Raw genomic sequence first — 21,503 nt, forward strand, 5'->3', positions numbered from 1 at the left:
GCCCAGAGTACTCCATTCTACTCTGTGCAGTCAGCTGTTTCCCTGACTGTGGGACTGTGCCAGCTGCACTCCTGGGAAAAGAGGTATAGCACTTTTTTTTCTTTTCATTTTAAAAAGGGAGATTAAAATACTTGCTGCCTACTTCCCTCATCAAGTTTTGTAAGGATTAATGAGATTATGCTACTAATATGCCTTAAACTCACTGGGAGAAATGGGCATGAAAAACACCAAGTATTGTATGACGCGCAGTTTCACCCAGGCATGCCTTTTACTCTGCTATGAAGCTTCCATTTATTTTGCTCACATGTTGCTTTAAACAATAAAGTGCCTTATTAAGCTTGAGGCCCATTTAGTAGGTGTGTTAGTATCCATATGTCAGAATGAAGAGTCGGCCTGTTGGCTTCACATGTTTTAACTTGCCATCCATCTCAAGAATCCTGCAAATTGACCAGAATTCTTGGTCAATTTGTTGGGTTGGACACTTTTCCTATAGACCTCTTACTGCATTTTGTAGCCTCAAGTCTGCAAATAACAGGAGGCTGTACTTTTTTAGAGCACAGTTTAAACCTTGTGCCCTACCTGAGTAGTAAATTGTCATTCTGGCCACCTGATGTGCATGTTCCCCAGGGGATGTTCCAAGGAGGGGGCGATGGGGTGAGAGAGAACGAAGCCTGGCCAGTAAAGCCCACTGCCCTTGTGTGAATGGCCCAGAAGGGATGCTGGTTCCTGAAGCGCAGAGCCTCCTGTCCATGGTAGGTCTCTCTCCGATTTCAGGTGGAGAAACTTCCCTCGGGCTTTGGCAGGATGTGCTCATACATCTTGAGGTAGCCAAAACCTGACTGCTATGACTGAATTGAAAAGTCAGATGCCAGAGCGCCCAGAAAGGCTTATCTGAATGGCCAATGAATGAAGCTACTGTTAATAGAAAACAGCAAAGTTTAAAATAATGTTGATATTCAGGATGGCAGAATTGGGGGAGGTGGAAATGAGCTGGGAGAAATATAATTTTAAACTTTTAAAATTCCACTGAAGTATAATGCGTACTTGTTCGTGGATTCTAAGCAATGAGTTAGACACATTTAAAAATAGCTTTGTTATATGAATGAACCTTTTTTTTTGTGAGCTGAGCTTCAATGAAGAATAAGCTGGCCATGCAGATTGTTTTTTAGTGGTTTGTTTTAAACACTTTAGGGCTGAGATTTAGGAAAACATTTTAGGGTTGTAAAAGCAAAAAAGTCTGACCTAAAAGCAACATTAGTTATAATAATAGATCTGTCCTATAGCCCAATGAAGAAATCTGTGTCACTTTATTTATAATATTATGTTCTCTTTGAATTTCAAAATATGTGAAAGGGGTGGTGGCTTGGATGTAAAATGGAGACCACTGGCGCTGGGTTGAGAAGATGGTAGACACAGGAGTCTTTTGTGCCTCTCTGGGGAAAAACAGCCAGTTCTAGCCACTGGACATTTCGCTGCTTTGGAGATCAAGGGAGACCTTGCCACAGAGAAGTTAAGAGTCCTTGATTGCTCAGGAGGTATCACTGTAAGGAGAAAATCAGTGCCTGCACTATGAATTAGTTCTGAGGCAACCCAGTCCTTGGAGTAAAAAAGTGCCTCAGGTTTTAAGGAGGAAAGCATGAGTTTTGTGCAGTGCAACAAGAGTTATTAACTAGAATTAAAGAATTATTTCTTAGAACCTGTTTTAAGTAAGCTATTTTGCCTATAGGCACATACTGGTAGAAACTATGCATAAATGTGCTGTTTTCCTAATGAGGTATTATTATTATTTTTTTTTTCTTTGGAGAAAGTGCTAAAATAAATTCCATATTTTTTGTAACTTTTATTTTCTCCATACATGAAGTAGGCCTACTTATTTGGGCTAAATTATGTGAAGCAGGAACTAAACATTCATAGAGAGGAAGCAAGCAAGTAGGAATGCCTAGGATGAATGGACCCATCCGATGGCCAGCTTGATACCCTCTACTTTTTTCAGTTACATATTTGCTTCATGTTTCAAGAATGTGGCCTCTTTATTTTAGCTGTAAGCAAAGTCTTAAAATATTGCTCTTTCAGTAAATTTGGAGGACTGTTAATAAATTGTTTATACCTGAAACATTGTTACTGTTCCTTTATTTTCTTTCACCCCCCTATTCTCCCAGCTGTGTCATATAATAGAAAGTCCTGGGCAAGATAATGTAAGGAACTAATCATTGGTTTTAATTTTTAAATGGTTGGATTGTTTCAAACTGCCCTTCTGAGTAATTTTGAAAAAGGATAACTGAATTTGTCTTGATGCTTTGAATTTTAGTTATTGCTAGTTATGCGTGGATAAAATAAGGGAAAAACCTTAAGTTCAGAAACTGGAATCTATAACACAGATACCTTAGAGAACCTGTTATGTACATGAGGAAAGTTTTAAAGGAAATTTTTTGTTTTAGCAGCAGAAATTAAGAGGGTTAAGTTCTTTGGTTTGTAATATATGGGAATATATATGGTGTCTAGACAGAACCTTCCAAAAATCATGGCCAGTCTTGACTCCACTGGTTGCCTGATGTGACTTTGTCTTTCTGTGTCTCCTTGTCTTCCAGCTCGGATTGACAACAGAACCTAGACCTCAGGTGCTTGTAAAGAAAAAGGTGATGCGGTATACAAAGTTCTCAGCACAGTGCCTGGCTCTTAGTTCGTAATCATAAATAACATTAAGTAAAAAATATGCTAACCAATTCTTCAGCAGTTGGAGATATTTGAACTTGAGGGGGCTATGGAAGGATTCAGGCATCCACTGGAATAACTCCAAAGTTATTCCATTCTCAACTTAAGACTAATCTAAAAACCCAGTTAAAAAAAGACATCTCACTGGAGATGCATTAGCAATGTGATTTGTCAGTTTTTCCCCAAATGACATTATTCTCCCCCCACTCAATCCCTTTTCCTGTATTGTCATATATTCCTAACTTTAAGGCAAACCAAAAATTTCTAATTTTTTAAATGTTGGATAAAAATTTTAAGGACATTTTTGATAGGTGTGGCATGGTTTTAAGAATCCTAGTTGACCTATTTCATTTTGAATATAATATTTAAATATAAGATTTCTGCACAATGAAAGTGTTGTAGATTTTACATGGTTTCATCCAGAATGCAAGTGATGTCTTGTTATGGACTTGAGGGAGTGAGCTCTGAGCACTGAAGGAAGCATATCCACTCTTGACTAGGATATTTTTGTTAGATATCTGATTTATCATGCTGTTTGACTCAGGACAAATAAATTATCTTGATGGCAAGTTTAAAGACCTCTCTCAAGGACTATATCTACAAAAACCTTATGTATATATTTCATTTTGATGGCTTTTTTGTTGTTGTCTTTGTCTTCTTTAAGATAGCTCAAAATGCAACCTTCTCTGTGTTATGTATTGCTATCCCATTGTGTTGACAACTGTATGGACTCCAAGTATTGAGTTAACTAATTTAAAAAGGTAATATTTTTTCTACCATTGCTCCATTAACATTGCTTGTGTTTAGAGAGTTTCTTTTTCATATTTAGCTAAAATTTCTCTGTTGCTGAATTTCTCCATTTTTCAGTGGAGTTGTAAAATGTCTGTTGTATTCTCTTTAACCTCTAGCCTTCAAGAGTATGATGATCCCTCAGGAAAACTTTCTTTTTTTTTAATATTTGCCCTAAGCTTTTTTACTCCCTCCAGAAGTCTCATTTTCAGTTTCTGGAGTCATCTTCATTATTCTTTTCAGGTAGGTTTGGACATGTAATGATCCATCTAATTGGGATCTGTGGGTTATACATAGAAAGAGTAAAAAAATGACTTACTACCTCGCATTTATAGCAGCCCTGTTATGTTAGCAATATCATGGAAACATCAGTTTATAATCACCCTGTGGCCCATGGCAACCCTTATGCATTTCCTAATCTGTTGTCATTATTTGTTTTTATTCAGTTGTCTTTGTTGGACAGCTTTCCAGTTTTTAAAATGATTTCTTCTTTAATATATTTTTCAAGGAACTCCTTTGCAAATTATACCTAATAACTGTAGTTCTCTCTCTTGCTTCTCTTTTAACTTTTGTCCTGTGTCTTCCTTGTATCTTTTATTCTAACCAGACATGCTGTTGACTGTTAATCTTCAGAAAGCACCTCTTGATCATATTTCTCCCTTAATTAGGATTCCTTCTTACCTATCAAAGACTACACTCCACATTCTGACATTAATAATTTCTCAAAATCAATGGATAATTGAATATTATCTTTGTTCAGGGCATGCATCTAAATGATGAAAATTCAAAGAGATAAATCAGAGTCCTGGTATCAGGGGACTTATTGTCTATTTTATCTTGATAGAGTACTCATCAGTATGTATAAGAGATACTATTGTAAATGTTGGCTCAAAAGAGTAGCACAGGCATCAGGTGCTATGGGAATTCCAAGGAAAGGATAATGTGATAAATGATGTTTGGGATGGGATGGTTTTAGGTCAGGGTGGGACTTGTACTTTGCCTTGGAAAAAAAAGAAAAGAGCTATCAGTGAGGCAGCCTACATTTGTCTGGCCTCATGTTTCCACTCACAGGAACCGCCGTGGGAAGAGGAATGACCTATCTGATTGGTGAACTGGGGAGAGAGAATGAAGATCCTCTTCTCAGCGCCTGCTGGGCCTCTCTGTTCAGAGTCAGGCCCTGCCAGGGTGGCCTGGCGTTGTCTAGCTGTGCCTGTGACTGGCTGGGGAAGTCTGTCCATTCTTGTCATCCATCTATGGCTGTTTTTTCTGAGCAGCTCTGTCAGTAACAAAGATGACGTCTTGACTCCCATTTCCCTCTTGCTTGCAAGTGAGCTTGGAGAAGAGGGTGGAGGACAAGGCTGGTGGAGTCAGAGGAGAGGAATACTGTTGGTTAGTTCAGTGCAAGAATGCGAGGTAAAGGCCGGAAAAGGAGATTGGAGCCAGACTGTTGGGGGCTGCAGAGTGTGGGCTTTATTTTGTAGGCTGAGGACCTGTTCAGGTGTTTTGAGCACTGAGTGTATACAGTTTTATTTTACTACCATGAATCCGATAGTACTAGAGAATACTGGATTCCTGTTTTACACAATTTTAAAAACCTTTACTATTGAATACAGGATTCCTGTTTTACACTTGGAAAAAACACACACCCTTTCTCATTTGGAATTCTTGGAAACTTCTGGCTTTGGAAGTTCTGAGTGTATGATGTCATGAAATACCCTGAAATCATAGGTAGGATATTTTAGGGGTTATCTTCCCAAAAGGGATTAAGAGTCACCACTAAACTCCTTTGTATTGTTTGCTTATAGGACATGTAGGAGAGTTTCACCACTAAGTAAGATGCGTACTGTGGGATTGTTTGGTAATGCCTTTTATCAGATTCTAGAAGTTCCTGTGTATACCTAGTTTGCTAAGGCTTCTTTTTACAAATAATAAATTGATATTGAATTTTCCGGGGTATTTTGTGGTTGTAGTTTGTGTTGTAGGGGTGGTGGAGGTGGCCTAAGGGATGGGCTTTATTCCTTGCTGTCAGCTTTTTGAGGAGTCAGTTGTATCCCCCACAGAGCTCCAGAAGAGTAGCTCTCAAGCTTCAGCATGCCTACAGATCAGTTAGAGGACTTAGGTAAAAATCCAGGTTCTCCCACACCATTTCTAGAATCAGACTCAGTGGGCCTCGCTCAGCAGTCTGTAATTTATCTATCCACAAGCATCCTGGATGCTCTGGACCAGCAGGGATACTGCTCCAGAGTGTTTCACTCCTATGTTATCGTTCTTAAGTATGAGTCTAAATAAGACACCTCTTCAATCACCTGCTTCTGTGGATGAGGTTGAGAACTGTCAGGCACCATGGACAACCTGAGGTTCCCGATGAGGGACCTAGAAGTCCTCAGAGAATGACTTTCTCTTAACATGCCCATGTAAGCATTTATTTTCAAGAAGTGTACTCATTTTGGCTTATAAGGGAATAGTTTGTGTCTTGTAAAAGCTCATGTTCATTTCTTCATAATGGCATCTGTTAACTGCCAGGGCTGAAGTGCTTGGTGTTGTCTGGTGAGGACTTATGTCCTCTGGGCAAAACCAGAAGCTTCCCGGTTGGGCGAGTGGGGCGGGGGGAGAGGGGGAGCACGGGCAGGGGAAGGGGAGGTTTGCTAGGGGGTTGTGACCTGACTCTTCTGATTTTCATTGTGATAACAAACTCATGATCATTTGTTTTTTCAAAGGGGCACGTGCTTGGCGATATTTTGCTTTGGTAAGGTTTAGGTGGACTATATATTTTCCTGTAGAAATTAGTACAATGATTACATTATTCCTAATATTTCCTGTGCTATTTTAGCTTAAATTACAGCCTGGATTTTATGACTTTCAGTATGTTTGTGTTTGTCCAGAGGCATTTTTTTTTCTCCCTTCACGCAGGTTGGGTAAATACTTCACAAGCAGAAAAGAATGTTGGGTTAATTTATTTAATCACTCACATACATCCTTGAGGAAGAATAAAATTAAGGCTGATTTATTTACCTTAACTGTGAACAATCTTTAGCATGTCTTATTTGTGAGATCCAGGCCTGTGTACTACTGTTTCACTAAAACACATAGCCATGCAGAGCTGACTTCCCAGTTAAGGGGGAAAAACGTACCTCTCATGATTCCCACGTTGACTTCACATGTAACACCTATTTTATCTTCTTGTCAAAACGCTAAATGACTTGGCTTTAAAAAATTAGAGTAGATTTAATTATGTTTCAGAAGTTACTGGAGCCTTTGAAATAACTAAAGATGCTTTTGTATTTTGCCAAAGCTTAGCTTAGGTGAATCAGGCTGATACTTGGTGTATGTAATTTCTTTGAGGTATTTCTGCCAAGGTTTAACAGCTTTTTTTGAGGTTGCTGAGTTTATAAGGATTCAGCAAAAATATTTATGAACACTTACCATGACTCCATCTTCTCTGTTTTGCTTGGTATTTGTTTTCTTAGGGCCTAAACTTACTCCTTTTCTTTCTTTCTTTTTTTCTGTTCTCCAAAATCAGTGTTTATTTTGGGTTTCTTTTCTTTTTGTTTTTTTAGTTAGATTATTTATTTTTTTTAAATAAATCTTTATTGTTCAGATTATTACAGTTGTTCCTCCCCTCCCCCCATAGCTCCCCTCCACCCAGTTCCCACCCCACCCTCTGCCCTTACCCTCCGACTGTCCTCATCCATAGGTGTATGATTTTTGTCCAGTCTCTTCCCGCACCCCCCACACTCCTTTCTCCCTGAGGATTGTCAGTCCACTCCCTTTCTATGCCCCTGATTCTATTATATTTACCAGTTTATTCTGTTCATCAGATTTTTTATTCACTTAATTTTTAGATTCACTTGTTGATAGATATATATTTGTTGTTCATAATTTTTATCTTTAACTTTTTCTTCTTCTTCCTCTTCTTAAAGAGTACCTTTCAGCATTTCATATAATACTGGTTTGGTGTTGATGAACTCCTTTAGCTTTTTCTTATCTGTGAAGCTCTTTATCTGACCTTCAATTCTGAATGATAGCTTTGCTGGGTAGAGTAATCTTGGTTGTAGGTTCTTGCTATTCATCACTTTGAATATTTCTTGCCACTCCCTTCTGGCCTGCATAGTTTCTGTTGAGAAATCAGCTGACAATCGTATGGGTACTCCCTTGTAGGTAACTAACTGTTTTTCTCTTACTGCTTTTAATATTCTCTCTTTGTCTTTTGCTCTTGGCATTTTAATTATGATGTGTCTTGGTGTGGTCCTCTTTGGATTCCTTTTGTTTGTGGTTCTGTGGGCTTCCTGGACTTGTAAGTCTATTTCTTTCACCAGGTGGGGGAAGTTTTCGGTCATTATTTCTTCAAATAGGTTTTCAATATCTTGCTATCTCTCTTCCTCTGGCACCCCAATAATTCAGATGTTGGTACTCCTGAAGTTGTCCCAGAGGCTCCTTACACTATCTTCATATTTTTGGATTCTTTTTTCTTTTTGCTTTTTTGGCTGGGTGTTTTTTGCTTCTTCATATTTCAAATCTTTGACTTGATTCTTGTGATCCTCTAGTCTGCTGTTGGATCTCTGTATATTATTTTTTATTTCAGTCAGTGTATGCTTAATTTCTAGTTGGTCCTTTTTCATATCCTCAAGGGTTTCACTAAATTTATCGGCGGTTTCTAGAAAGTTCTTGAAAAACCTTATAACCGTGGTTTTGAACTCTATATCCAGTAGTTTGCTTTCCTCCATTTCTGTCATTTGTGACCTGTTTCTTTGTCTCTGCATTTTGGCTGCTTCCCTGTGTTGATAGAGTGGCTTTGTGTGCTAAGTGTCCTATAGGGCCCAGTGGCTCAGCCTCCCTAGTTACCTGAGGTGGACACTCTTGGTGCACCCCTTTGTAGGCTGTGTGCACAGTCTTGTTGTAGTTAAGCCTTGATTGTTGTTGGTATCACTGGGAGGAATTGACCTCCAGGCCAGTTGGCTGTGAGGATCAGCTGTGTCTATGCTGGGAGAACTTCTGTGCTGGAGACACCCTTACGGGACTAGACTTGCTTCAGTGGGGCTTTGGTGCTCACTGAGTCTGCCCCCTGAGTGTGTCCCTTATGGATCTGAGGAGTTGTAATCTGGATGGTCCTACTCTGACCCCTGGGTACACTGACTCTTGGATCTCCAAGGAGGTGCAGATTTAGCCTCTGCCTGAGGGCACCCAGCAGGAGCTACGGAGAGATCTGCAGATTCCTCTTCTTTGTTTGGGTTTTGGAGGTGCCCAGATGAGGCCCAGCTGTGAAGCAGTGCAAGCTGCTGTGGGGCCTTGGGCCTTCTTTTGGATGTTCTGGGTCTCTCTGACTCAGCTGCAGTTTGTTAGGTAATTTTAGATTTCAAAGGACCAGACCATTCATATGCAAAAACCTCTCTGCACAGCTTGGGTGGGGCGGGGTCTCAGGGAGGAGCAAACAGTTATGGCTGATCCTCAGCCCTGCCCTAAGAGGCCCCGGGTCTCAGTGTCCTGCGGTAATTGCTGCAAGCACCTCTGAGAGAAAGCAGCCCTCGAGTTCTGCCCGAAGCCAAACAGTCCAGTTTCTACCAGTATGAGTCTGGGTCCCCAGAGTCTCGCCTGGAACTGGAGTTCAGAGCAGTCGGGAGCTTGTGTCTCCCTCCTGGTTGAAAAAGACAGCCGAATCCTCAGTTGCCAGCCCTTTTCGTGCGCGCGCCTCTGTACCTCCGCACCCGCAGCTCCTCTGAGTCTCAGTGTGCTTTTCTCTTTCCTTCTAGTTGTAGAGTTTCCAGTCAGCCAGCCTTCCTGTGGTTCTAGATGATGTCCGTTTGTCTTTCAGTTGTAGTTTTGAAGTGGTTGTGCGAGGCAGCAATTACAGGTGTTTACCTATGCCGCCATCTTGGTTTCTCCTGCTTCCTCCTTTTCTTGAATCCATAGAGGAGCACTTGGGAATGTCCCTGATTCAAAACCTGGTTGATTTCCTCAGAGGGATCCTGGTTATGCTGGGCTGCCTTTATTTATTTTATTTATTTATTTATTTATTTATTTATTTATTTATTTATTTATTTATTTATTTGAGTGGGGGCTGACTTTTAAAGTTCTCTGTGGCAATTCAGTCTTCCCGTGTCACCTGACTTAAATCCCCAGTGTGCCCTATGCGCGGAAAGCTCCAGCCTCCTGAGTGAGAGCCCAGAGTCTTTTTTATGTGTTTTAGACATTACCAAAGCCCAGGAAGGCGAAAAAGGTAGATAGTGGGTAGGAGACAAGACAGACTAAACTCACACCTTTATCTCTCGGTGGAAGGGCCCACCCACCTGTCATTACTAATTGTCAAGTAGTGGGAAAGACAGAGGATAGACGGTGAACTAATACTATTTGGTTGGTAATTTTCTTTTAAATTCTTCTTATGAAGCTCTCCAACACTTTTGTGACTTGGTGCCTTAGTAAAGGAGCCGAGAGGGAAACTTGATCCTTTTGTCTTATGTTTGTTACAAAGGAATGTTTATTGTCTAGTTCCCAAGCCCCTAACTTTCTACATCAAACTCCAAAAAAATAAATAAAACTACTATCACTATTTATAATAAGTCCAAATGTATTTTGGATTCAGAGCCTGGCCCAGGGCAGGCACAGTTCCTAGAAGGAGATAGAATCTTCCCTCTGGGTCCAAAGACAACTAACATGTCTCCAGGATGCAGACTACCAAGGGAAGGGTCCTGGAGTCAGCCAGGGGCTTCCTTTTATATCCTTCCCTCTGACTTCACGGCCCTGGCAATGGGAAGCAGCTGGTGACCCTGTCTCTACTCTGGAGCCCCCTGCCACCCCCTTGGGCTGGCTTCCCAGCTCCGGGCCTGGAGGAGCAGCAGAACCCCCACTTGCCCAGCCAGGGGAGTATGCTTTCAGGAAATGGGCTGAGTGAACAGTCAGCAGCTGGTGGGAAGATGAGAATGGACCTCCAGGGTTTTTAAAAGGGCCATGCATTCAGCTCTTGTCTCTGTGCTCACAGTTGGAACAGGCTGGCAGGAGGACTGGATAGTGAGTAGGGAGGAACGAGTCCTGAGTCTGTCTGTGTCCTGCTATCTTCTCCTTGGCCTGGAAGCCCCATTTCCTGCTCTGGCCTTGGGTTTTCATGCTGTTTCTAACCTTTAAAAGTCAAAGATTTGGCCTTTCTGTTACCCTATTTGTCTCTTGGCTGTTTCTGGCCTCTTTCTACTCTTGAGATGCTCTCTGTCCCAATTGCACTTGGCTTTGGAAGATCTATCCAGTTAGCCTATCAGGGGAGTAGGGGCTGGTTGTAGGGGGCTTTACATTAAACAGGCCAACCCCTTCTTCTCAAACAACCATGTTTTTTCTGCTTGTTTATATGCAGGCATATGTCAAATATATTTTTAAAGGGAAAATTGCTGCACATGACAGGATATGAATTTCTTTATAGCCTAAAGGAATTGATGTTTTGTTTGTTTTTCAGCAATAAAAATTTAATTATAGTGCAAGAGCAAAGTGTATTTGGATGAACTGCAATAACAAGAAACAATACAGGTGGAATAGAAACTACTCATTAAATGGTTATTTCATTAAAAACACTCATTTAAAAAATTAAAAAAAAAACAAAAAACCCACACATTTATATTTGAAAGCAGCAGAAGCATACTTTGGAAAAATATGCATGTGAACTCCTGGTGTTTTTATTAGATAGATGTAGAAGTGAACATAACACACACATTTGTATGTAAATTTCTCTGCGTGTCTGTATTAGTTTCCTGTGGCTGCTATAACAAAAGTACCACAAACTTGGTGGCTTAAAACAACAGAATTGATTCCCTTAGAGTTCTGGAGGCCAGCAGTCCGAAATGAGTGTTGGGGCTAAAGTCAGGGTGCCAGCAGGGCAGTGGTTCCTCCGGAAGCTCTAGGGGAGAATCCTTTCTTTCCCATTTCCAGCCTCTAGAGCTTCATTCCCTGGCGCTAGGTCCCTTTCTCCATCTAATAGCATGACGTCTTTTCCCTCAGACAGTCTGCTTTCCTCTGACTTCCTTTTTTTCTGTCTCAAATCTTGGTCCCCAGGTAATCCAGGATAATCTCATATCAAGAAAGAAAATCACATCTTCAAAGTCTTTGCCATATAAAACAACATTCGCAGGTTCTAGGGATTAGGATGTGGACATCTTGGGAGGCCCTCATTTGGCCTGCAGCAAGTGTGGGTGCACGAGTGTGTGTTTAAATTCCCTATTTCTGTCCCTTGAGCTGGTCTAGGAACAGGTACCAACTTGCCCCCCCCACTTCCCCGCTCTCGCCCAAACAAATAGCAATGAATATACACGACCACCCAGTGTCTAATTCTTGTATCTGAATCCCAAATGATATTCTTCACTAAAAGGGACCAAGTTTTTATTATATTTTATTTTATTTTTTTAAAAAAGGCAGATTCCAGAGAGAAGAAACCTGGAACATCCTACTGTACCAGAAAGTAAAGAAGTGTTCAGAGAATAATGAGAACTATGAAAAAGACACCGAAGCCAGCTAGAAAGAGCTTCCACGGGCCAAAACTAGGCATTTCAGACATTGAAATAAATAATAGAGTAGTGGATTATAACCCATTGGATAAAATAGTAAATTCAGACCATATTGATAAAATAAACTTATAACTTGAAAGTCCAATGAGGAGCAGGATATTTCCAGTTTCTAAGTGTCTTTCCACAGCATCTAATTAATGACAAAGAGGAAAAGTTTAAGTTGGCAGTGGAGAAGCCTGGCAGATCAAAGTGACTATGATCAGTAATGGGACAAATTAGAGTCTGGGGCCTCTAATAGGATGCAAAGAGAACACCATCATTTTTGTGATAGCCCTGTAAAAGATGCATAATCTGAATTTAATCATGAGGGAATGTAAAGACAAACCGAAGTTGAAGAATATTCTAAGTGATTGGCCTGTAATTTTCCAAACACACTGCAGTCATGAAAGTTAAGGAATGTAATGTGATGTCTAAATAGCCAGTTGGAAGTTCTAAGCTTCACTGTAGGAGGATCCGGTTAGGCCAGTGGTCGACAAACTCATTAATCAACAGAGCGGCAAACCACGGCTCGCGAGCCGCATGTGGCTCGCGAGCCACGGTTTGACGACCACTGAGTTAGGCATTTGTTAGTGGCCTCTGATTTAATCATTTGGGTCTTGGGCTGGTTGCATTCTGCAGAGGAAGCTCTTCAGATCTCCCGCCTGCAGGGTCAAGTGTAGGGTGCATTCCATAGGCTGCGTGAGAGAAGTTGAAGCATCTCAACCAGCAAACGAATCCCCCATCCACTGTGGCAGCCTTGTATCAGCTGTGCCTGGTGTCCCCAGGCCAGGTGTTCTTTGGAAAATCTCTCCAGTGAATAAAGCTTTATTCTTGTGCCTGGGTGGGAGGTGCCATTGCCTAATGAAGTAGAGGAAGGGATCTAGGATCTAACTGGTAACCATTCCTTTTCACCAGTCCTACTTGTGTCAGTCACTCCTTTCCCCACCTCCCCTTAGGCAGCGGTCCTCAAACTTTTTAAACAGGGAGCCAGTTCACTGTCCCTCAGACCGTTGGAGGGCCGGACTATAGTTTAAAAAAAAAAACTATGAACAAATTCCTATGCGCACTGCGGGCCCGGGACAGTCGGCTGCTAAGCAGGACAGGCAGCGGCACCCGGCGGGCTGGATAAATGTCCTCGGTGGGCTGCATGTGGCCCGCGGGCCGTAGTTTGGGGACGCCTGCTTAGAGTATTCTGTGGTGTGACTTGGATGGGTTCTGTATTCCCTTTTACCAGGATTTAAATTACCTGTCATCTTAAACAACTTCCCATTCGTTTCCTATTCCTTTAGCTTTCTCTACCGTGTCACTTTACTAGACCGCATTAATAAAATACCACAGACTGGGTAGCTTAGACAGCTAGAGCAAAAATAACTTTCACAGATCTGGAGCCTAGAAGTTCATGATCAAGCTGTCAGCAGGGTTTGTGTTTTTTGCAGCCTCTCTCCTTGGCTTGCAGATGGCCACCTTCTCCCTCTTCCTTCATATGCTCTTCCTTCTGGGTGGCTGTGTCCTAATCTCCTTTTATAAGGACACCAGTCATATTGGATTAGGGCTCATCCAAATGACCCTGTAGACCTCTCTCCAGGTTGAATCACATTGAAGGCACTGGGTTTAGGGCTTCGATATATGAATTTTTGGAGACATGTTTCAACCCTGTAACACCTAACCGTTGCCTTTCGTAGCTTTAGCATTAAGTTGCTAGTCCCTGCCTGCACTGAAGTTGGATGTGTGGTGCCCTGTTTCCATGGGCCTGACTTCTGCTGAGTAATAGGAGCAGATGGGGTTGGACAGGACGTGGAGTGTGAATGTTGAAAACAAGTGTTAGTTTTGAGTGAGTGAGTTATTATTGTTTCAATATTTTTATTGATTTCAGAGAGGAAGGGAGAGGGAGAGAGAGAGAGAGAGAGAAACATCAATGATGAGAGAGAATCATGGATTGGCTGCTTAGATGGATGTTTCAGTCCTTCTCCAGTCTCACATCTTTCCAGATTCTGAGGGTATTAGCTCCTTAGAGGCCCTTCCCTAACTACCCTACCTAAAGTAGGGCACCAAGTTCCTCTTTTACCAGCCTGAAGTTCCCTAAACACAAAAATTTTAATATTTCTTCTCTATTGGGGAAAGGGTAATTAAAGACCTGTGATTATCAAGCATGTAACTCCAAAAGGAGTGTGCACCTTTTTCCCCCCAAAGATGAATTTTATACATTATGAACATTAAGTGATTATAGAGCTATTTTAAATTGCCAATCTCAAAATTGTACAAGCTAGCTCTTTGATATCGGACTGTAGAACAAAGAGAGGCCTGCTCACTGAGCCTGCAATGGGGTGAGGTGTTCATCACAGCCCGATCATGGGCCTTCTCACTACTGTCACATCATTTCTGCTACAAAGGATATAACAGATGTCCTAAGTTTCCCTTTTTGAAGTAGTTGCCTGGTTGCTGATAAAACTCTTCCCATCCCCCTCTCCTAAAGTGAATGGTCACTTGCTGCACAGACATGGGAAAGGTGTCTCATTAAATTAGAGAGCGGGTAGAAACCAGTGTGGGTCACGTCTGGACCGGAAAGAAGCAGAGTAATGAATCCCTGATTGGACTAGGTCAACTTTCTTTATGTTTTGAAATTTCTACTTCATTACTTATTTTTAATGAATCCTAGGCCAGAGAAGAGAGGCCTTCTGCTTGTGTAATTTGTCTAAAGCAACAAGGAAGAAGGTTGTAGGAATTCAGAATCAAGGCTTGAACTACTTTCACAGTCACCTGTGTAATTTTTCTTTCAAATAAGGAGCTTTTAAGAATGCCAGAGGACACGGGCAGATTCTCAAATCTAGGACAGTTGGAGTAAATGGGGTGCTGGGCACTTCTATGCCTTGTTTGGCTGAATGGGGTTCCGGATTAAATAAAAATATGATCTCTTTTGGGGAAAGACTCCTTTTTGTTGGTGCACTTTAGCAGATCCCACACATAGCAGAAATGTTCCTGCTCTGGGTTGTGGGTAATGATAATTGTTTGGAAAATGATGTGTCTAAAAATAAAACACAGTTGTCTTAATTGAAAAAAAGTAGTGTAAACCTAATTTTAAAAAATTCTACCGTAATTCTGCCTTCCAATCAAGCCACACTTTCCATACTTTTTTATTTCCTCATCCACGTTCATGTGTTTATCTTTCCTTACATAGTTGCAATCTTGCGGTCATCCTCCTGTGTTCTGATTTTTGGCAGGGTATGTTTTCATGTTCATGTTTAGTGGCTGTGTAGCACTGTAGCAAGTCATTGCTTAACCAACTTTTTTTCAGTCCGTTTGCTTTAGGATGTATTTTAATTACGCCTTTGTTTTCTGATTTTGCAGGCAGAGACGTTTGTTTGGGTTAACAATGCATCAGCACATTCCCAGAGTGTTGCCAAGGCCAAATATGAATTTTTATTTGGCAAATCTGAAGAGAAAACTCCAGATACTAGTAAGTGTTTCCCTCCCCTCCTCTTTCAGGTCACTGATTAAATTAGAGGGTGAAAAATCTCAGGAGCTGGGAATGCTTCAAGCACCTATTTGCAATCACCTAGAAAAGACTACAAGGGTCACATCCTGCATTTCTGAATTCTACATCCGAGGGAGTGTTAGCATGTCTCGGGAATTAGGAAAGGGATATTGCCTGTGGTTAGGAGCCTGGGCTCTGGAGCTAGACTTCTGGAATTTGAAACTGGCCTTGAAACTTATGTGATGTGTGACCTTGAGTAAGTTATCTGATGTATTTGTGGCTTAGTTTTCTACTTGGAAAAGAAGATTATAGTGAAGCATGTCTCAGAATTCTTTTGAGGATTAAGTAAATTGACATATGTAAGGCTCTCAGAACCGCACTCTGGGTGTAGTAACTTCTATAAAAGTGTTGGCTGCTGCTATTATCACCATATCCCTGACCTTTGAAGTTGACGTTCAGAAGGACAGACCTGACTTTCCTCACTATCTGAGACTGATTTCTGTTTTGGGTGGACCAGGAATGTGAGCTAATGTAGCTGTTGTTCAGTTGAAAAAGTCAAATAATTATACATTTGATATATTTAGGTGGGATTATTTAGTGGACCCCATAATATTGGGGTATATCAAGAATGCAGTGTATACACAGCCATTTAGTAATCCCTTTTCCTTGATAATGAATGTCTATTAGATATTTCAATAGTTGGGGACTGTAAAGAAAGTTTAAAACAGCTGAGTTAATTTATCATGCACCATAAATCCCTAACTGTTCTGGGCTTTCGGTTTGGGGCGCTTAGTCATCTCTTCCCTATTTCTCAGACAGGGAGTACTGATTAGACTCACTCCAGTACTCCTTCCTGACATAGCCTTAACTTGGAATGCCACATGGTGATTTTGTGCTGATTAAGCTTGTTTTGACTTGGATAAAACATGATTTTTACTTTGCCATGTAAATCAAATATCTGCATATCCTCTTCTTACTGGTGGGTGGAGTTTGGTTCTTTTTTACTCATAGGTTTTGATAGTTTTCCCTGTGCAGCTGAGGCAAATCAAAATATTTTAAACCCCTGTTCCTTATTTGCCCTGGTGAAAATGGTTGGTATTGTTTGTTTTGTGTGATGTGATTCTGCAGGTGTGATATATGCATGCATTTATTGAACAAATATATTTAATGAGCACTTATGTGCTGGGCACTGTGAGGGTACAAAGTAGAAGATGCAGTTCTTGCGCTTTAGCTTATTCTTTGGCCGCTGGGAAACGTCTCTGAGAGTGACTGAAGGAAGGGAATGCTCACTGTCAGCTGTGTTTGTGAGGACTTCATGGAGGAGGGGGAAGTTGCATTGGTTCTTAATAACTAGGATACTGATAAATAGAGTCTGGGACTGGGCAGGGTATGAGGAAGGGTGTGTTGGCAGAAAACATAAATTGTTTGAGGAACAGGGAGGAAACTAGCCTGCTTGGTTTGTAAAGCATATCAGTGAGAGATAAGTTTAGAAAGATAACCATTAAGAAAGGGGCAGCCCTGGCCAGTTTGGCTTGTTGGTTAGAGCGAAGGGTCTAGGGTTTGATTCCCGGTCAAGGGCACGTACCTGAGTTGCAGGTTCCATCCCCAGCCCCTTTCGGGGTGCGTGTGGGAGGCAACCAGTCGATGTGTCTCTCTCACATCAATGTTTCTTTCTCTCCCCTCCTCCCTCCCTTCCACTCTCTCTAAAAATCAATGTAAGAAACATCCTTGAGTGAGGGTTAAAAAAAAAAAGAGATAGGGGCAGAATCTTGTAGGGTCTTCTAAGGCAGGGTAAAGGAGTTGCATTTTACTCAGTTATGCAAAAAGGAAGTGCCAAGAACTGGTATAGATAGATAAATCAAGATGGATTGATCAACAGATGCTGTTGATCAATGGGCAACAGATGCTGTTGCTTCCCATCCTATATAATAATGGGCAACAGATGCTGTTGCTTCCCATCCTATATAATAATGGGCAACAGATGCTGTTGCTTACCATCCTATATAATAAAAGCCTAGGTGGCGTCATGCCCTCGCGCAACACCCTCGTGTGATGTCATCACAAGATGGCCACCACAAGATGGCCATGCACACAGCGGAGGCAGGTCCTGTTGGCCGCTCCACGCAGTGAGACCTGGGGCTCCTGCAGCTCTGTGCAGCATGGAGGAGGCCTGTTTTGGTGGAGGAGGCGGGTTGCAGCAGGGGAGGGCAGTTGGGAGCAATCAGACTGGCAGGGGAGGGCAGTTGGAGGCAATCAGGCTGGCAGGGGAGGGCAGTTGGGGGCAATCAGGCTGGCAGGGGAGGGCAGTTGGGGGCAATCAGGCCGGTAGGGGATGCCAGTTGTGGGTGATCAGGCCGGCAGGGGAGGGCAGTTGTGAGTGATCAGGCCAGCAGGGGAGGGCAGTTGTGGGCCATCAGGCCAGCAGGGGAGCAGTTAGGCGTCAATCAGGCCGGCAGGGGAGCAGTTAGAGGGCGATCAGGCAGAAGTGGTTAGGGGCAATCAGGCAGGCAGGCAGGTGAGTGGTTAGGAGCCAGTGGTCCTGGATTGTGAGAGGGATGTCCCAGAGTCCCAGATTGGAGAGGGTGCAGGCTGGGTTGAGGGACACCTGCCCCGCCCCCTCCCCCCCCCCCCCCCCCGCACGAATTTCGTGCACCTGGCCTCTAGTAGGAGGCTAAAAAGATGCAAGTTTTTATTGACTTTGGCAAGTCTTTTTTTGCCATCTTCACAAAAAAATGATGGCACATTTGTGTCATTTTAAAAATACTCTTGAAGTTTACTTATATAGACCATTCATCTGTCAGCAAAACCCTGCTCACACTTGAAGACCATCAGGAAAGGCAGTAGAGAGAGTAGGATAGTGCTTCTCTTTGAATTTGATTGATAGACATACCTCTTCACACACACAGGATTTTTTAAAATTGGGTTAAGTAAGTGGATTTAAACTATCTTAGTGCTCCAGAAATAGCCTGCTGGAGAAATGGAAATGCTGACAGTGACTTTGAATGCATCTCCAGTGATACTGAGGTGGCATCACTGAGATCAGTGAGGTCGTTGGGCTCTTGATCCCCAGTTAGTCCCAAGGAAAGTGTCGCTGCTCTCAGAAGAGAGCCTTAGACTTTGCCACTGAGCAGGGACTTCACCTGGGGTGCAGGTGGGAGGTTCCAGGGAAAACAAGTCAAGATTATTTGCAAGCTGTTGCTTATTGCAGGGATCTTGAACCAGCGACCACAGCTTAGAGTGTTGGATGGAGTATGGGAGAACATGTGAACAGTGGGAAGAACCCTGTGGCTGGGAATTAAAATCTGAATTCTCACTATCTGTTCATCAATACAGTGCAAGAAAGAGGGGCCATGCTTCTCTAGCGTCTCTGTTCTCTGCGGCTTTCGGGGGCTGCTGCAGCTTTCAGGAGCTTCTCAAGGGCTAGCACAGTGGTTGGCAATTGTTGAGAGGCTCTGGGCTGAGTGTGACATCAATTGTGCTGTGACTTAGTGAGGAGGTGACGAGTTGCCAGTGGTGGGTTCACCTCTTCCATTCCGTCAGCTATTAGAACATTCGTGGAACTGCAAAGAGGAACAGGAGGGACTGTAGGGGCCTCACCTGGGCTAACCATATGCCTGTATTCGTTAGGGGGTAGGTGAGAGTGCCTTCCGGACTTCCCTCTGACCGCACCTTTCCTCTCTGATTGCTGCACTCAGAGGGCCAGCATGGCTTTCTGAACTATTCAGGTAGAATACACGGGCGGCTTCATTGTGGGAAGGTACGCTCTTTGAAGTGTTCCTAAGGCAGCATCAGGTGGCCAGGGTCGGTCGGTCTCTCACTTTTGGTCAAAGTCCAGAAGAAAGAAATGCTTAAGAGAGCCTCTGAAGAAGAGTGAGACTGCCCCTCCCTCAGCTTGTAGAGGGAACAGGTGACTTACCCAAGTGTGTGAGGAAGTGACAGGGCCTGTGGATGCTAAGGAGAGGAATCAACTAACTTCTTATATGAACAGTGGGAAGTTTCCAAAATCTCACTCTCGTGTTCTCTATTGATTTATACTTTTTAAAGATAAAGGAAACGAACTTCAGGGATATTAAAGAATGTGCCTGAGGGCACATAGTTTAAATGGTGGAGGCCAGGGGAGGAGGAGATGGGGCTGGGGGTTGACACCCTGATTTTACAGAATTGGGGGGCGAGGGCGGGGAGGGTCACTCAGATAGAATTGAAACGCAAGCCTGCAGCACAGGTGGGGTGGAGGTCCAAGTGTCCAAGTGTATCTTCACTTGAATCTAGAAAGTGACACAAAACTGGTGTTGGACTGGTAAAAGCCTACAAGTTATTGCCAATGTCAATGCAAAACCACCCTGTAAAAGGGACCCTTTCACAGCCCAGGACACAGAGGGATCCCTTATGAATAAATCAATCAGTAATCCCTGAAATCTGTGAGCTCACAATAAAATGTATAAACGATAAAAAGGAAGGGAATTCCATGAAAGGAAGAGTCAGCATATACAAGTAGAGAAACCGAACCAAGGACTAAATATAGAATGTTCTGAAATGGTAAAATTGGGTTGTTTAAAAGATAAAAGAGGGAAAAGAAACCATTGTGATTAAAGAGGAAAGTAGGAAGTAGAGACATGTCTATTTGAACAAAAACCAAATATAATGTACAGAAAACAAAAAATACGAATAGTGAAATTAAAAAAAAATGGTTGGGGTAAGTGTACATTATTGAGTTTATATTTGTTAGCGACCAAAACTCACTGCTTTCTCTCCTCCTCCCTCTTCCCCCCGACTGCTTATCAAATGTTATCTGTAGAAAAGTGAGAAGAAGGAGGGGGAAAGAGAACATCTATAACTCCAAGCAATATGTTCTCATTTTGGTAATGTTTATTTCTGATTTTTATTGGTGTGTTTCATACCCAAAAGTGCACACACATTTCTTCATTATTCAGTAAATATATGAGGGGTTGCTCTGTGCCAGGCATTGTTCTAGGTCTTTGGGATAGAACATTGAACAAAACTAAAATCTCTGTTTAGCAAATTGCCTAACAGATAGATTGCACCAGTTCAGACTTTCCTCTGTGGTGCCTCAGCGCCCACCTCCCACACACTCGTCCGCACTGAGTAATATTAACCTGTGCCCAACTTAATGGGGGGAAAGGGATTGATTAGCCTTTAGTCCCCCAGAGGTAAGCATTTATTTTTTTTAATTTTAAATATGAATTTGAAGTTGTTATTACCAAAGTAATACCTGTGTATAATCTGAAAAATATAAGTTTGACTAAACGTGTGCATGGCCAAAAGCGAGAGTCACCTGCTTCACCACTTCCCATCCTGTCTCTCTGGGGCATACACTTCAGTCTCAACCTCATGAGCCTTCCCAGTGGGCAGTGACTTTTGCTTATTAAAATTTTTATTTTGATAATTATGTTTACAATTTCAAGAGCTCTTTCCCATTCTCTGATCACTCAGTTTTCATCACAGTCTGTTCTTTTATGGAGTCACTAGAGGCCTGATGCACAAAATTCGTGCAAGGGTAGGGCTTCCTTCTCCCAGCTGCCCACACCGGCTTCCCTCCAGCTACCAACACCCGGGCTTCCCTTCGGCTTCCGGGACCCGGGCTTCCCCCAGCTGCCGGCACCCTGGCTTCCCCTGGCCTCCCACCCGCACCTGCCTTGTCCTGGCACTGCCCGCGTCCGCCACGCCTCCCCCCCCTTCTCCTTCTGTTGATCACCCTGCCAGCTGGTGGCCTGGGCCTCCCTCTGCGGGGCCATCGTGGGGCGATGGCGGGGGCCCTCCCGACCAATCGCATCGCACCTGCCTTGGCTGGCCTGGCGCCAGTGCATGTCATAGTGTGGTCGTCTGGATGGTCATTCTGCTGTTCAGCCATATTATGCTTTTATTATTATAGATTATAATCTTGAATCTCTCTAAAGAATTAGAATTTGTTTTCCAGGATTACCTTCTGTTTCTGGAATTTTTGCTTCATCCAGGATCAGTTCTGTTTCATTAAGTCTTGGGACTTCTCTTGAAAG

At 42.6% G+C, this 21,503-nt stretch overlaps 1 protein-coding gene across 2 annotated transcripts in view; it reads left to right on the forward strand.

Moving 5' to 3' along the window:
• PSD3 (pleckstrin and Sec7 domain containing 3) overlaps positions 1-21,503 on the forward strand; it is a 532,096-nt gene that overhangs the window by 194,781 nt on the left and 315,812 nt on the right. For both annotated transcript variants that reach the window (XM_080660410.1, XM_080660414.1), the window contains one exon: positions 15,363-15,471. In XM_080660410.1, the coding sequence (XP_080516536.1) occupies positions 15,363-15,471 (109 nt within the window). The remainder of the gene's footprint in view (positions 1-15,362; positions 15,472-21,503) is intronic.

The sequence above is a fragment of the Plecotus auritus genome (genome assembly GCF_963455305.1).
Source record: "Plecotus auritus genome assembly, chromosome: 3".
In the NCBI taxonomy this organism is placed as follows: domain Eukaryota; kingdom Metazoa; phylum Chordata; class Mammalia; order Chiroptera; family Vespertilionidae; genus Plecotus; species Plecotus auritus.